The sequence below is a fragment of the Lipotes vexillifer genome, unplaced genomic scaffold (genome assembly GCF_000442215.2).
Source record: "Lipotes vexillifer unplaced genomic scaffold, Lipotes_vexillifer_v1.1 scaffold597, whole genome shotgun sequence".
Taxonomy (NCBI): Eukaryota; Metazoa; Chordata; class Mammalia; order Artiodactyla; family Lipotidae; genus Lipotes; species Lipotes vexillifer.
The window spans coordinates 1224308-1240630 of NW_006797597.1; the positions used below are offsets into that span (position 1 = coordinate 1224308).

The window sequence follows — 16323 nt, forward strand, 5'->3', positions numbered from 1 at the left end:
AAACTTTTTTATTAATTCTAATAGTTTTTTGGTCATTTCTCTTATACATTTTAGTCAATGATATCACCTATAATGAGCTTTATCTCTTCCTTTCTACTATTGTACCTCATTAATTTATCTCATTTTACTAAATTAAGTCTGTTTGTACATTGAATAGACCTGGTGCAATTGAGCATCATTGTTCATCAAAGCTTCTAGTGTTTGTTCATTAATTATGAGGTTTGTCTATAGGTTTCTGGTAGATACTTTTTGTCATGTTATGGAGGCTTTCTTCTATTAATCTGACTGAGAGCTTATTCATGAATGGGTGTTGGATTTAATAAATGCTTTTCTCAGCATCCAGATGAGTATATGTTTTTTCTCTTTAAATTGGTGCATATAGTGACTTACATTATTATTTACCTGGATTAAATCTTGGAAGAAAAAGAACCCTTGATGGTGATAATGAATTGTGTCAATATATTACTCTTACTTTATTTTTTACAGTATTTTATTTATTAGTTTTGCATTAATATTTATAAGTAAAATTGTGAGGTAGGCAGAATAATAGTATTCCAATGATGTCCTAATTCATGGAACCTGTGAATAGACTGCTTTACTTGGTAAAAGGACTTTGCACATGTGATTTAGGTTAAAGACATTTTGATAAAGTGATTTTCCTGAATTATTCTCATTGGCCTAATCTAATCACGAGTCCTTAAAAGGGGAAAACCTTTACTAGCTGCAATTAGAGAGAGATGGAGAGAGATGCAAAGATAAGGAGGTTCAAAGTTGTGATGTGAGACAGTCTTGATCTGCATGGCTGGTTCTAAAGATGGAATAAGAGAGCTATGAGTCAAGGATTGCAGGTGCTTTCCAGCTGGAAAAGGCAAGGAAATGGATTCTTCGCGAGAGTTTCCAGAAAAGAATGCAACTTTGTCCAACACCTTGATTTTAGCTCAGTGAGACCCATGTTGGACATCTGACCTACAGAACTGTAAGATGATAAATATGTATTTTTTATTTATTTTATTTTTTTAAACTTATTTATTTATTATTATTTATTTATTTATTTTTGGCTGCCTTGGGTCTTTGTTGCTGCATGCAGGCTTTCTCTAGTTGCGGCGAGCGGGGGCTACTCTTCATTGCGATGCGCAGGGTGCGTGGGCTTCTCACTGCGGTGGCTTCTCTTGAGAAGCACGGGCTCTAGGCGCGCGGGCTCTAGAGTGCAGACTGAATAGTTGTGGCGCACGGGCTTTGTTACTCCGCGGCAGGTGGGATCTTCCCGGACCAGGGCTCGAACCCGTGTCCCCTGCATTGGCAGGCGGATTCTTGACCATTGAGCCACCAGGGAAGCCCAAAATAGGTAGTTTTTAAAGTCACTACGTTTATATCAATTTGTTACAGCAGCAATAGAAAATTAATACAGCTTGTAATTGTATCTGTGTGCTCTCCAAGTTTGAATTAACTATAACTGAAAGTTTCCTCTTTTTGAACTCTTGAGTTCTTTTTGAATGCTTTGGAACAGATTTTAGAAAAAATCATTCATAGAAGTCTGATAAAACTCACCTGTAAAACTACCTGGTTTAAAGATTTCTCCTTTTTAAAGGAGAAAATATTTGACTCAGTTTTCAATTTCTTTTGTGGCATCCCATTTTCTACCTTGTATTATAATTTTCATGTACGTATTTTGTCTTTCCTACTAGACTGGAAGTTTTTGAAGGCATAATCTGTCTGATTTATCTTGGTATCAGAATTCAGAATGTAAAAGAATGCTTTGCACAATGTAATGCAAACACTTGTATGCATATCTTATTCAACTTTGCATCCTCACAGCACCATATACAGTGCCCACTCCTTATGAAACTAGTTTCAAAATTATATAGACAGACAACCACATTTATTAGGCACCTCAGGCAATGTGGTGAATGAACATAAGATTTGAAGTTAGACAGACCCAAGTTACATTCTGGCTGAGCCACTTTTCTATCTATGTAACTTGAGACAATTGCTTAATATTTCAAAGATTATTTCCTCACTAGTACAATAATAATAATAATAGTACTTACTTTGTAGGCTTGTTGAGAGGATGAAAGGCTTGTTGAGGCAATGTTTGTGGAGTGCTTACTTAGCATAATACGTGATATGCAGTAGTTTCAATAATGCTTATTATTGTTATAATGACTGTTGAAAGGATTTTATTTAGAACTGAATGGCATTTTTAAAAAATGTGTCTTTTCTGTTGCTCCTGTTGTAATTTTCTAGGCTGTTGTCATGTCAAAAGTGGGTACCAAGTCTCCAGTTTGTTCTTGTGTACAAGGCCTTTGCTGTTCCAGAGCTTTAGTTGGTTTTCAGACAAGTACTCTCCGTGAATGAGGTTACACTCATAACTTGGGATGTGATAGAAGCAACTGTAGGTGTGCTTTTGTAGAGCTAGAGAAGTCGGCACTTTAGCAACTGAACTATGTTTCAAAGGTTTTCTTCCTGTTTAATGCTGTAATATCCCTAATCCCTTCCTACTCTTAAATAAATTAGCGATTCTCCTAGTTCATATTAACTGCCATCATTTATATTTATGGAAACCCCTTCGTGCTTAATGATTAGACAGTTGAATCAAACATACTGAAGTGGTTACCCATCTTTATGAAATCATATTTTAAAAAGACAAGACAATCTTGTGTTGAGATTTGTTTTGTGGTTTCCATTGAAACCTTGCAGGGTAGGTTATAATGAACTGGGTATCTTCTATGTCATTTGCTGGGAATTCACAGGGGAGAAAATCCAAGATAAAATTAACACTATTTAACTTGCTCAGTTGGTTCTAAGGACTGGATATCATCGAGTGGTGATGGTGGCTGTGAAATGGTTAATGTGTGTGGAAGGCACAGAACAGGCAAGACTAAGAGAAAGTAACAGGGCTATTAAAGCCTATCTGCTAAAACAAATAATACTATGTGTTATATCCCTACTATGTGACAAGATTGTGTTACTTGCTTTATATAAACTGTTTTTAAACCTATCTTCAACACAGCAAAATGTGTCGATTAAGAAATAAGTCCTGAGGAAATTTGCCCAAGATGTCATAGTATTTAATGGTGGAAACCTATCTGGATATAAAGTCATGGGCAGTAGTTGGAATAATGTATCCCTTACACAAATTAAGAAACTGCTGGAGTACCACTTCTCTTGTGGAGTTGAAAGATATCAATTAGCTATGTCTTCCTTTTTAGTATGTAGTAAAGGTAATGATGGCTTACAAACTTAAATTATTTTATTGGCAATGAGAGAGAGGTGGGGATTGGATGTCACAGAGACATGGTGAGAACTGATCTGAGATTAAGATACAAGAAATCTAAATGGGTAGGAGTAAGCAAGCGGGGGGAGGGGGAGAAATTACTTAGTACTGATCTAAGCTACATTTTATACAAACCAATTCAGACTTTTCTGAAGTATAAATTGAGCTATATCCTGATTCTGAGAATACATTAAGTAATAAACAATATAAAACAGACCTAGGCCTTCTCCCCTCCCCCGAAAAAAATTCATAAACTAAGTATTGGTAGTGAAGCTGTGTCATCTTGCTTGCATTCTATAAAGTAAAATGAATTCATCTGCAAATATTTATAGATCACCTGTTTGTGCAAGGCACTTTTCTCAGCTGAAGATACAGAATAGGATGGAAGAGGGCCTTGCCCATAGGTATAGACAAAAAGGAAAAGCATAAACTTCAGATAGAGTGCTGCAGAGACTACTTTAGATTATGTAGACTGGGGAGATCCTCCTGAGGAGGTGACATGCAAGCTAAGATCTGATTAGCAAAAATCAGCTAGCCATGCAAATCCAATATAAGAGGGAGAAATTCTAGGCAGAGGGACTAGCTGTTGCAAAGTTGAGCACAGGCTTGGTTCTCCCTTGCCCCACCCGCAGGGGGTTAACATTGAAGGTGAAGGAGAGAGTGTAGGAGGTTGAATTGGGAGAGGCAGGAAGGGGCATCATTTATATTTGGTGCTTCCATGATGAGAGATACCCATATTTAATTGCATCTAGATTGGTTATGAACAGTGTGCCATAATCACATGAACAGATTTCATTGATATGTATCACCAAATGCAGCAGTGCCAGAATATACTATTCTTCAATTTTAAAGTTTTTCTTGCTTCATATTAATGCAAATGTATTTCTTTTTTTTTCTTAAGTTACAGTTAGCTCTGAAGAGCACAACAGACACCTATTCCTTACAGTACCTAGTCTAGTGTAATAGTGTAGTGATGAAGCCTCAAATGATGAATCAAGCAGGACTAAGAAAATGGTTTGTGACATTCTAACTCCCATTCTATAGCTCACCCCAATTGGCATCATTCTCCAGGCCACTGGGGTCCCTCCTACCTTGATAATACTTCTGGTCACACAAGATCCAGACCTTTTCCTATCAAAATGTTATCTTAACTTTTAAATTCCCAGGTCTCTATTTTTCCACAGTAATCTGCACTCTGGTACTTTAATCTGTGTTAATATTTCATTGGGGTTGAAAAACATAAAAGCTCCTTTTTACAGTCAAGCCATTAGACCCTCTTTCTGTCTCAGGTCTGTTTCCTAAGCATCTTTCTACTTGCAGGCAGGCTCCAGGGATTTAGCCTGCTTACCTCTCTTCTTGCCAGCAATCATGCATCTACTTTACTTCTAGGCCTGGCTTTGGGAATGTTATCTCTTAGATTCCTAGTGAAAAGGCCTGTGGCGATTTAAAAACTCTAATTGTTTCTGGATGACTTTATCTTTCCTACATATTTTAGCCTGCCTCAGCAAACTCTCCAAACAGGGGATATGTTACAGGACAAGAGTTTGAGGGAGAACTAAATTAATACTGGCCATGGCCATGTTTGTATTCTTTTTCCTTGGTAGAAGGCAATGGGAATAGCTACAGTGGCATTAGTTAACTCTAGGAAAGATTTGTAGGTCTAGGGAATAAATGTAAATGACTTACATGTGGATTCCATAATAGCCTCATGCAGACTGTATCTGTGACAAGTCATATTCTTCTAGATATCTGATTCCCCCCACACCAGCTCAAAGGTATATGAAAAGAATGTTATTAGGAGATTACTGATTTACTTGGTTGTGTCTGCCTTCAATAGATAAGACATACAAGCAATAAAAATGCATGTACATTCTCCTGGCTATTCTCTGTAAAGAGGTGCAAATAGGCCCAGTGCCAGGAAATGCTACCAGGCATTGTTTTGTCTTTTGAGTAATGCTTCCTACTACTTTTATCGTTTATGTGGGTATTCCAATCCAACAATATTAACAAATTTATGTTTTACAGTCTTATTGACAGATTAAGAAACAATCCTGCAGTCAACGCCTATGACCTAATTTTTTGTATTTTCCTGTAAGTTAAAAAACATAGGTACCATCTTTGGTACTACTGATGGGGCCAATCTTAGAAATTGTTAAAATCTATTGTGCAAAACAGTTATCAATATATTCAATTACTAAAGACAAGCAGTGACATGAATAACAAGTGCTTTATATTATTGCAAAAAGTGGAATAGCTTTCTATTAATTGAGCAAAGGTGTTCTGTTTAAAAGTAAAATTCACAGTTGAACACTGCTTATGTAGACTCAGTTACCACTTAGTGCCATCTGTAACAAATTCTTATCTGAAAAATACAAACTAAACTACCGAGTTTATTCTGAAACAAATTTGGGATAAAACATACATTCAAACTTGAGTTTAAAATAAATTAAGAGATTCCAATTATTAAGGTTTGAATATCTCTAAGACAAAATAGGGTTTAGAAAACCTAATACTTCTCTCTTTTTATAACATTTAGAGGTCTTAATTTGTTAGCTATTGTAGCATGCTTGTTTATTGGGTATTATGTAATATAGGCCACCACTAATAATTTTGGGGAGCTTTGTGTTCAATTGATCATGGACATGAATTTTTTATTGTGAACTATTATGCAAGTTACTGCAAATCAAGTTTTTGGAACGAATAAAATATAACACAAACATTCTTTGTAATAAACGTTTGTATTATGTATTTTGGGACTAGTAATTTAGAGGTATTTGTTTTTCACCTTTGCTGTCTAACAATTTCCAACACCAAGAAGGAGCCGGATCTTAAGTCTACATTCTACTTACCTACTATGTGGACTCTTGAAGACGAATACCATTGCAGCACTGTGCTCAGAAAGTATGGGAAAATGGAGCAAAAGCTCAATTCCATTTTTTCCCAGCCTTTAACAATCAGAATTTTCAGTTTGCACTTTTCTGGACAATACATCCCTCTTATCTACAATGTGTTTGTGATTTGCTAAACAGTTTTTGTTGTGTTTTAATTTTTTTTTGCCTCCTGTTCTATTTAGGAAACAAATTAAGGAAGTTAAGCAGGAGCAAAGGTATAGGATCAGTAGGCAATCATTCCTAGATACAGATGTTAACTCCATGTAGAATGCTTGTCGTCTTCATTAGATCGTAAGTTCCAATGAAAGCAGGGGACTGTGAACACACCAAGCCCTGCTGTTTCCCCAGCATATTGCACTTGGTAGAATTCAAATATCTGTTTAATGAATAAAGAACCCTTTCACATCATGAGAAAGCCATCTGCTGCCCTAAAATAACTGATATACTTAGGTAAATTATCTTGGATGTAATTAACTTTCAAGAAAAGCAGGGTATGATATAGTTGACATATAATGAACTAGAATTTGTTGTTTGTTGTCCTTGTTCGTCGGTAAATAGCATGATAATGGATAAGTCACTTGAGCTCTCTGGATCTCAGTGAATGAATTTATGAAATTAAGGGACTGGACTAGATGAAACCAGATAGAAAATTCTAAGTCATTTAAGTTTTAAATTGCTTCCCAATTCTGAAATCACTTAGTGAGATTAGGTCAAGACCACAAAACTTTCAGTTCATAAATAACAGACAAGGAATATTAGAAAATTTAAAATTTTTAATAAATGTGCTTTGTTCACAAAATGTGAAAAAATACAACAAACACAAACATACATTTTCAGGTAAGCCACCTCCCACCACTTGGCAACTACCATATAAACCACTTGATCTAGGCATAATCCTGAAGAAACCAAGCAAATGATCATTTATTTTTGAAACATCAAATTATTTTGGAGAATACTGTTGTGAATGTGACAGGAGGCCCCTTAACTTCTTCATATCCAAACAAAATCATTCTCAAGAGTACCCATACAGTATTAAAGGCTCTAATAACTTCTTGTGTCATTACATATATAATCTGGCACCAAGCCACATGACTGCTTATATTTTAACATTTATATGTTGAATTGGCTTTGGTGGAATACGTATTAGTTTAAATCCTGTGCCAACCTAATTTTGAAGATGAATTTACAGTAGTAACAAATGAGATTTATAAATCCAAACAAATGTATACTAAGTGAGAGTATAGGTTTTTATAAAGAGATTTTTCTTTAAAGTACTACTTAAAATACATCATGCACACTTTGGAGCATAAGCAGAATCAACATCTGTAAACAATCAGAAGAATTTATAGCACCAACATTTTAGCTGTAACACATGGGCTAACTCCAAGGTCATATATCAATACTTACACCAGCCTCTCAAAAGCATTGTTTTCATTTACTTTCAAAGCGCTTTTGTTTGGTATGTTGCTTTTCTTTGCCTTTAATATAGCATTTAGCCAAATCACAGAAAACGGACCGTATGGTAAAGGAGGTACTAACAACACACATTTCTATGTTACCCTGAACACAGTGTTTTTTTTCTTCTTTTGGGCGAGTTACAAGACTTGACCTGTAGTTCTTAATTGGAAAGAAAGTCCTAATTATTCCTTATTATTAAGTAATCTTATGCTATTGAAAGTAAACGAAAAACTTCAAGTTACTTCTGGCATATTTGAGCAACCAATATTTATTGCATTTACTCAACTGACTTTTAGGTCAATTATAGTCTTGTTACTTTCATTAATTTAGAATGTGAAATTTAATTTGAAATATTGGGTATACACACTCAACCATTTATATCTTAAAGGGTAAATTTTTTATTTCTAAATAAAGTTTGACATTCAGAGTTAACTACAGCAATTCACAATAAGCACAAAAACACTTTTATCAGAGTAAAGAAGTTCAGTTTATGAATTTAGGATCAACTATTGAAAATGCAAATTTCCTTTAAAAACACACACACACAACATTAACCATGAAATCTGAAACTGTGATATTTCAGTGCAAAAACCTCAGTATGAGGTAATTTTAATGTAATAACCACTTGAAAAAAAATCCACACAGTGGCACTCTTAAAAATGATAGTTTACATGACAATTGCTGGCTGACAAGACAATGTGGACTAAATGTTCTTAGCCATTTAAAGTAATCTTGTCTTGTTGGACATATATTTCTCCTTAATCATTTGCTTCTGATTCAGAAACACAGAAAGGCATTTATCAATGTGGAAAGGGAAAATTCCCACAGCCAACTAATGGTTTATATATTCAAAGAAAAATTTCTGCTAGGATTTAGATAGAAATCAGAATACCGAAATGTCAAAACCATTTTATGAGATTACCAGCAGAGGGTTAATTTAAAATTTTTCTATATAATTCCAGACTTGTAGTGCAGCACCTCCTAATGGAAAGGTGAGGACCCTATTAAGGTTGGTCTAGGTAGAACATAAGCTCTCTTACAAGTGCAAACCCTTTCACAAATGTGTTTCGGGTCAGTATTGAGTATTATATTGTTCCTTGCTTAAATAGAAAATTTTGTAAATGAAACCTAAATGTAAAAAAGTAAAAGTGAATTCTCACCGTTAAATATACTTAACACCAAGGCCCAAATCAACAAGAAAGATATGAAAACTCTATTTTGGCAATGGTGTTTACTGTACTATGCTAATCAAATTAGAATACATACTTTGGGGGAAATATCTCCCCAATGTCTGATGCTGCCAAATGAGCAAGCAAGAAAGAATAAGAATTATCAATTCCAAAAAGTTTGGGGAATGTTCAATCATCAGACAAAACTGAGCCAAAATGGCTTTCTATAACAGGTAACAATTTAGTTAGAAAAAAGAATAAGTGCATCACAAAACTACTAAACCAATCTATCTCTGTCACATTTAACTTGTGAGTCATCAAAGTGCAATCTACAGCTTTCTACATATCTTAGTTTCTCATTGCAATGGTTTAAAGTCAACACTGAAAAGATGAAAATAAGAAAAATACATAGCAAATTATGCTTCATTTTTCACAATAGCACTAAAGAGAAAAAGGTACCTTTCTATAATATCTTAGTGCTAAATGCTAAAATAACAGTGGTTTCTGCTATGACAGGAGTCACTCTGCGTGAAACTTTAAGCTTTCTATATAAGAATAAATTTTAAAATCCAGAAGTAGAAAAAAATAGCAAACTCTGTAAACCTTTGCATTTCTTCTATGCAAAGCAGGTTTTAAGTACTGAGTTCATGTTAGTATTTCTGATTAGTGTAAGCAATTAAGTTTAGGAGTCTGGACTGAAAGGGCCTTTTGCTTTTATATTAACTTAAAAGTAATATGGGATCTTCTAGCTCATAGAAAGGAATAGAGCTGGATTGACTTTCTCCAGAATCTGAGTCGTACGGAGCATCAGGGAGCTCTGTGAAACCATATGCTAGCTGTTCATCTTCTATATCTGATCGAACGTAGCAGGAAGGGTTAGAATATTCCTCATCTTCTATACTGTTGAAATCTTGAGGAATATATAACATCCCTGGGTAGTTCCTACTAACCAAGTCACTTGTGGTTTTTAGGGAGGTTTTTCTAAATGCCATCAGATGCATATGTGAAAATTTTGAATACTTGAAACGTTTAAAGCCCAGGGACTCTATAGCAATCTTCCAGCTTTTCATCATCATAGCGTGACGGTTCTGATGGGAGGAATCAGGTGTGATGATAAGCAATAAACCATTTAACACTAACAGTTCATGGGCTTTCTTGCAGCAAATCCATCGCTGGTAAGGTGATGGAAAATAGGAAAGAAGGAGAGAGAAAACAACCACATGGAAAAGTTCTCCAGGAAGAGAATCAATAGGGTTTTTTAGCTGCTTCAAAAAGGCATCTATAGCATCCTGTGCAAGCTGGAGTGGTTGCTGAAGCTGCAAATTCAGGAAGTCACATTTATACACACTCTGCAGAAAGGGAAAAACAAGGCATGTTATGAATTTTAAGATTACCTCCACCTAATTACATAAATTTTAAACCAAGCTATTTCATAGCATTTCTATATAATTCAAGCTTTAATTATGTACGTTTCCCTTATAAATATTCCACTTGCACAGACTTATTCAACCAAAACTTTTACTCAGAAAAATCTCAGAGTAATTAAGCCCAAAGAATTTCTAGTCATTATTAAAAAAAAAAAATTTCTGAGTAACAATGAATTAAAAATTAGAAATAATGTTTAAGTATATATTTTTAAAAAATAATAAGGGTTTATTTGAAATTTTATTTGGGTAAGAGCTTACAGGGATGATTTATTTCTAAACTTAGTAATATTTATATTCACTTCAACATTTATAGTTACCAAAAAACAGGTTTACATAAAAATAACTTTAAACAAGAAATACCATGAAATAAAGATGAATCAAATAAGTCAAAGAGGATAATGAAAGCAGTTATAAATGTGTAAAAGCAAAATACCAAAACTTTTAAGGTCATGAAAAACATCTTTTCAACCATTAACTTTAACCATCTCAAAAGTAATTTTAATAATATATTGATTCTATTAAAAAGCTAATCTCCAGCTTGAAACAAACTATGTATTAAATTTAACTGAGTCAAATGACCATGAGATACACTACAAGTAAAGAAATAAACAGCACTGTATCATTTGCTGAATATTAAAACTTTATGGAGACCCTCCGCCTCTGCCCTGAAGGGGCTGGATGGGCGTTTGGCGCCATGGCTCGATCCTGGGCGGCGGCGGCTGGAGGTGGCAGCGTGTCCTCCTCCCTGCCCCGGTACCGGTGGTGACCGGAGCGAGTGGCCGCGGCCCCCGATGAGACTGCTCGCGGGCTGGCTGTCTGATCCCGGCGTCCTTGTGGCTGGCGCGGAGGATGTGGACCCTGAGGAGCCCGCTCACCCGCTCCCTGTACGTGAACATGACGAGCGGACCGGGGCGGGCTGGCGGCAGCCGCAGGCGGCAGGAGAACCACCAGTGGTTTGTGTGCAACAAAGAGAAACTATGCGAATCACTCCAGGCTGTCTTTGTTCAGAGTTACCTTGATCAAGGAACACAGACCTAAACAACAGCACTGAGAAATCGGGCTGGCTATTTATCCAATTATATCACTTGTTTGTGTCATCTGTTTTTAGCCAGTTTATGTCTAGAACATATATCAAATGGGTTGCTAGGAAGAGGTTCAATGTTTGTGTTTTCACCAGATCAGTTTCAGAGACTGCTTAAAATTAATCCAGACTGGAAAACGCACAGACTTCTTGATTTAGTTGCTGGAGATGGAGAAGTCACAAAAATCATGAGCCCTCATTTTGAAGAAATTTATGCCACTGAGCTGTCTGAAACTATAATATGGCAGCTTCAGAAGAAGAAATACAGAATGCTTGGTAAAAATGAATGGCAGAATACAGGGTTCCAGTATGATATCATCAGCTGCTTGAATTTGCTGGACCGCTGTGATCAGCCCCTGACTTTGTTAAAAGATATCAGAAGCGTCTTGGAGCCAACTAGAGGCAGGGTCATCCTTGGTCTGGTCTTACCTTTTCATCCCTATGTGGAAAACATAGATGGCAAGTGGGATAAACCATCAGAAATTTTGGAAATCAAGGGATAGAACTGGGAAGAACAAGTGAATAGTCTGCCTGAAGTTTTCAGAAAAGCTGGTTTTGTTATCGAAGCTTTCACCAGACTGCCATACCTGTGTGAAGGTGACATGTATAAAGACTACTACGTTCTGGATGACGCTGTCTTTGTTCTCAAACCAGTATAAACATGTGGAGGTTGAAGTCTTCAGAGTCCACCCCAAGAATGTATGCTCCGGAAGAGGGTCTGTGTTCTCAATTTTGTGAAGGGAGGACATTTGAGGGCTGCCATTCTAAATATCATGGAGGAATTTTAAAAGCCAAAATACTAATTATTTCTTTGTAGTGTGTAAAAAATGCTTTTGAAAAACAAAACCCCAACTCTTTGAGGATTTTTATTAACTCTTTACTCAGTAATGCAGGCCACACTCCGATTATGGGAGATATATGTATTTTTTTGAATTTTTGAATTTTATTTATTTTTTTATACAGCAGGTTCTTATTAGTTATCCATTTTACACATATTAGTGTATGTATGTCAATTCCAATCTCCCAATTCATCACAGCACTCCCCGCCCCCGGCCACTTTCTCCCCTTGGTGTCCATATGTTTGCTCTCTACATCTATGTCTCTATTTCTGCCCTGCAAACCGGTTCACCTGGAAGATATTTTCTTTATACTTAACTGCAATAGGGACTCATTCTCAGGCAAAGCAACAGTCATGACTTCACATGGAACCAATAAATATGGATTGTCTTTAATAAAACGAAGACTGGCAATAAAGCTGTCCATCCAGTTGCAAATACTGGTTACAGGATATAGCCACTGATACTCTTTTATGTTTAGAAATTCTATCATTATTCAAAAAATGTTTTTAATCATGCTAATAAACTTTTTTGGAGATGGGAAAAAAAACTGTGGAAATAATCCAGAATAAGAAAGCAGTTCTAAAATTAGATAAAAATTAGTTACCCTTATATATAACAATAGTTAATTAATTATCAAAGATATGAGCTAATACCTTAGTCCCTCAATTCTGTTAGTGTGTAGACAAGCTGGTCACATAAGCATCTGGACTATCTATTAGGAAATGCGACACAAAGTTCTACTACGTGGAACTACGCGGAAAAAGGTTTTCTTCTTCCTTTTGCTCCTTTTGGGGCAGGGGGATAGCTTTATTGAAGTATAACTGATGTACAACCTGAAGTATAACTGACACACAAACATTTAAAGTGCACACTTTGGTAAGTTTTAACATTTATACACTCATGAAACCACTACTACAATCAAATTCTTCCCCTACCACTAGGCAATCTTTGATGTGATTTCTATCTCTATAGATCAATGGGTATTTTCTATAATTTTATATAAGTGGAATAATACAGAATAATGTACTATTTTCATACAGCACAATTATTTTCAGATTAACCCATTTTTTTGCTTGTATTGATAGTTTATTCCTTTTTAATTGCTGAGGTAGGCTACTATATTAAGATATACCACACTTCATTTATCCATATACCTTTCATAGATAACTTGGTTGTTTCTAGTTTTTGGCTATTACAACTAGAGCTGCTATGAGCATTCCTGTTTGTCTTTGAATGGACATGTTTCATTTGTCTTGGGCAAATACCGAGGAAAGGGGTGGCTGGATCATACAGAGCGTGCATGTTTAACTTTTAAAGAAACTTCAAAACTATTTTCAAAAGCACTTATACTGAGTTTTACATTTCTACCAGGAGTTTATTGCAGTTCCAGTTCCTCCAAATCCTCATCAACACTTGGAATGGCCAGGCTTTTAAATTTTAATCATAGTCACAGGTGTGTAGTAGTATATTGAAGTTTTAATTTGGATTTTCCTAATAAGTAGTAATGTTTACTTGGGTATCTTCTTTGGTGAAGTGTTTGTTCAATTTTTTTGCATAGTGAAAAATGACTGGGTTGTTTTAAATGTTAAAAACCTATTATTGAATTTTGAGAGTTCTTTATTCTTCATCCCAGTCCTTAATCTGATATATAACTTGAAAATATTTCTCTCAGATTATGGCTTGTCTTTTCATTCTTTTAACAATGTCTTCTTTTTTTATTGAAATATGGTTAATTTATAATATTAGTTTCAGGTGTATAGCCCAGTGATTCAGTATTTTTAGAGATTATACTCCATTAAAAGTTATTATGAAATGGCTATATTCCAGAGTGCTGTACAATATATCCTTGTTGCGTATCAATTTTATACACAGTAGTTTGTATCTATTAATCACATATTCCTATCTTGCCCTTCTTCCCTTCCCTCTTCCCCACTGGTAACACTAGTTTGTTTTCTATATCTGTGAGTCTGTTTCTGTTTTACTATATACATTCATTTGTTTTATCTTTTAGATTCCACATATAAGTGATATCATATAGTATTTATCTTTGTCTGACTTATTTTACTAAGCATAATATTCTCTAGTTCCAACCATGTTTTTGCAAATGGCAGAAATTTCATTCTTTTTTATGGCAGAGTAAGGTTCCATTGTGTGTGTATATACCTGTGTGTATGTGTATATATGTGTATGTATTTTCTTTATCCATCCGTTGATGACACTTAGGTTGCATTCTTATCTCAGCTATTGTAAATAACACTGCTATGAAAACAAGGGTGCATTTATCTTTTTGAATTACTGTTTTCATTTTCTTCTAATAAATACCCAGGAGTAAAATTGCTGGATCATATGGTTATCTATTTTTAGTTTATTGAAGAACCTCTATATTATTTTCCTTAGTAGCTACACCAATTTACATTTCCACCAACAGTGTACAAGGGTTCCCTTTTCGCCACATCCTCTCCAACATTTGTTATTTGCAGACTTTGAGGACAGCCATTCTGAGGTATAAGGTGATATCTCATTGTTGTTTTGATTTGCATTTCTCTAAATTAGCAGTGTTGAGCATCTTTTCATGTTCCTATTAGCCATCTGTATGTCTTCTTTGGAAAAATGTCTATTCATGTGTTCAGCCCATTTTTCGACTGGGTTGTTTGTTCTGTTGATATTGAATTGTATGAGTTGTTTATATATTTTGATATTAACCCCTTGTCAGTCATATCATTTGCAAATATTTCCTCCCATTCTGTGGGTTGTCTTTTTGTATTGTCGATGGTTTCCTTAGCTGTGCAAAAGATTTTAAGTTTAATTAGGTCCCATTTGTTTATTATTGCTTTTATTTCTTTTGCCCTAGGAGACAGATCTGAAAAAATATTGTTACAATTTATGTCAAAGAGTGTTCTGCCTATGTTCTCTTCCAGGAGTTTTATGGTATCATGTCTTATGTTTAAGTTTTTAAGCCATTTTGATTTATTTTTGTGCAACGTGTGAGGGCGTGTTCTAACTTCATTGGCTTACATTCAGCTGTCCAATCTTCCCAGCACCACTTGCTTACGACACTGTCTTTTGCCCATTTTATATTCTTGCCTCCTTTGTCATAGATTAATTGACCATAGGTTTGTGGGTTTATTTCTGGGCTCTCTATTTTGTTCCATTGATCTATGTGTCTGTTTTTGTGCCAGTACCATGTTGTTTTGAATACTGTAGCTTTGTAGTATAGTCTAAAGCCAGGGAGCGTGGTATCTCCAGTTTTTTTTTTTTTTTTTCCAAGACTGCTTTGGCAACTTGGGGTCTTTTGTGATTCTATATGAATTTTAGGATTAATTGTTTTAGTTCTGTGAAAAATGTCACGGGTATTTTGATATGGACTGCATTAAATCTGTAGTTTGCTTTGGGTAGTATGGCCCTTTTAACAACCTTAATTCTTCCAATACAAGAGCACAGGATATACTTCCATGTTTATGTGTCATCTTCAATTTCCTTCATCAATTTTTTATAGTTTTCAAAGTATAGGTCTTTCACCTCCTTGGTTGAGTATATTCCTAGGTATTTTATTCCTTTTGATGTGATTTTTAAGTGGGACTTTTTTTTTTTACTTTCACTTTCCAATAGTTCATTACTAGTGTATGGAAAAGCATAAGATTTCTGTATATTAACCTTATATCCTGCAACTTTACTAAATTCATTTATTAGTTCTAATAGTTTTTTGGTGGAGACTTCAGAGTTTTCTATATAAACTATCATGTCATCTGCAAGTAATGACAGTTTTACTTCTTCCCTTTCAACTTGGATGCATTTTATTTCCTTTTCTTGCCTGACTGCTGTGGCTAGGACTTCCACTACTATGATAAATAGAAGTGTGAGAGTGGGCGTCCTTGTCTAGTTACTGAATTTAGAGGAAAAAAGGCTTTTAGCTATTCATAGTTGAGTATGAAGTTAGCTGTGGGTTTGTCATAAATGGTCTTTAGTATGTTGAGAAATGTTCCCTCTATACCAACTATGATGACAGTTTTTATCACGAATGGATGTTAATTTTGTTAGATGCTTTTTGTATCTATTGAGATGATCATGTGACTTTTATCCTTTTGTTAATGTGGTGTATCACATTAATTTGCAAATATTGAAACATCTTTGCATCGATGGACTATATCCCACTTGATGATAGTGTATGATCTTTTTAATGTATT

The 16323-nt window shown here is 35.1% G+C and overlaps 1 protein-coding gene and 1 pseudogene across 1 annotated transcript in view; one reads left to right on the forward strand and one right to left on the reverse strand.

Moving 5' to 3' along the window:
* Nucleotides 1–6921: 6921 nt before the first annotated feature.
* The window catches only part of SAMTOR (S-adenosylmethionine sensor upstream of mTORC1), a 91853-nt gene continuing 82451 nt past the window's right edge, over nt 6922–16323 (reverse strand). Inside the window, exon 5 of the mRNA XM_007469740.1 lies at nt 6922–10141. Within this exon, the coding sequence (XP_007469802.1) occupies nt 9512–10141 (630 nt within the window). The 3' untranslated portion in view covers nt 6922–9511. The remainder of the gene's footprint in view (nt 10142–16323) is intronic.
* On the forward strand, nt 11011–11959 carry LOC103079089 (methyltransferase-like protein 9 pseudogene; annotated as a pseudogene).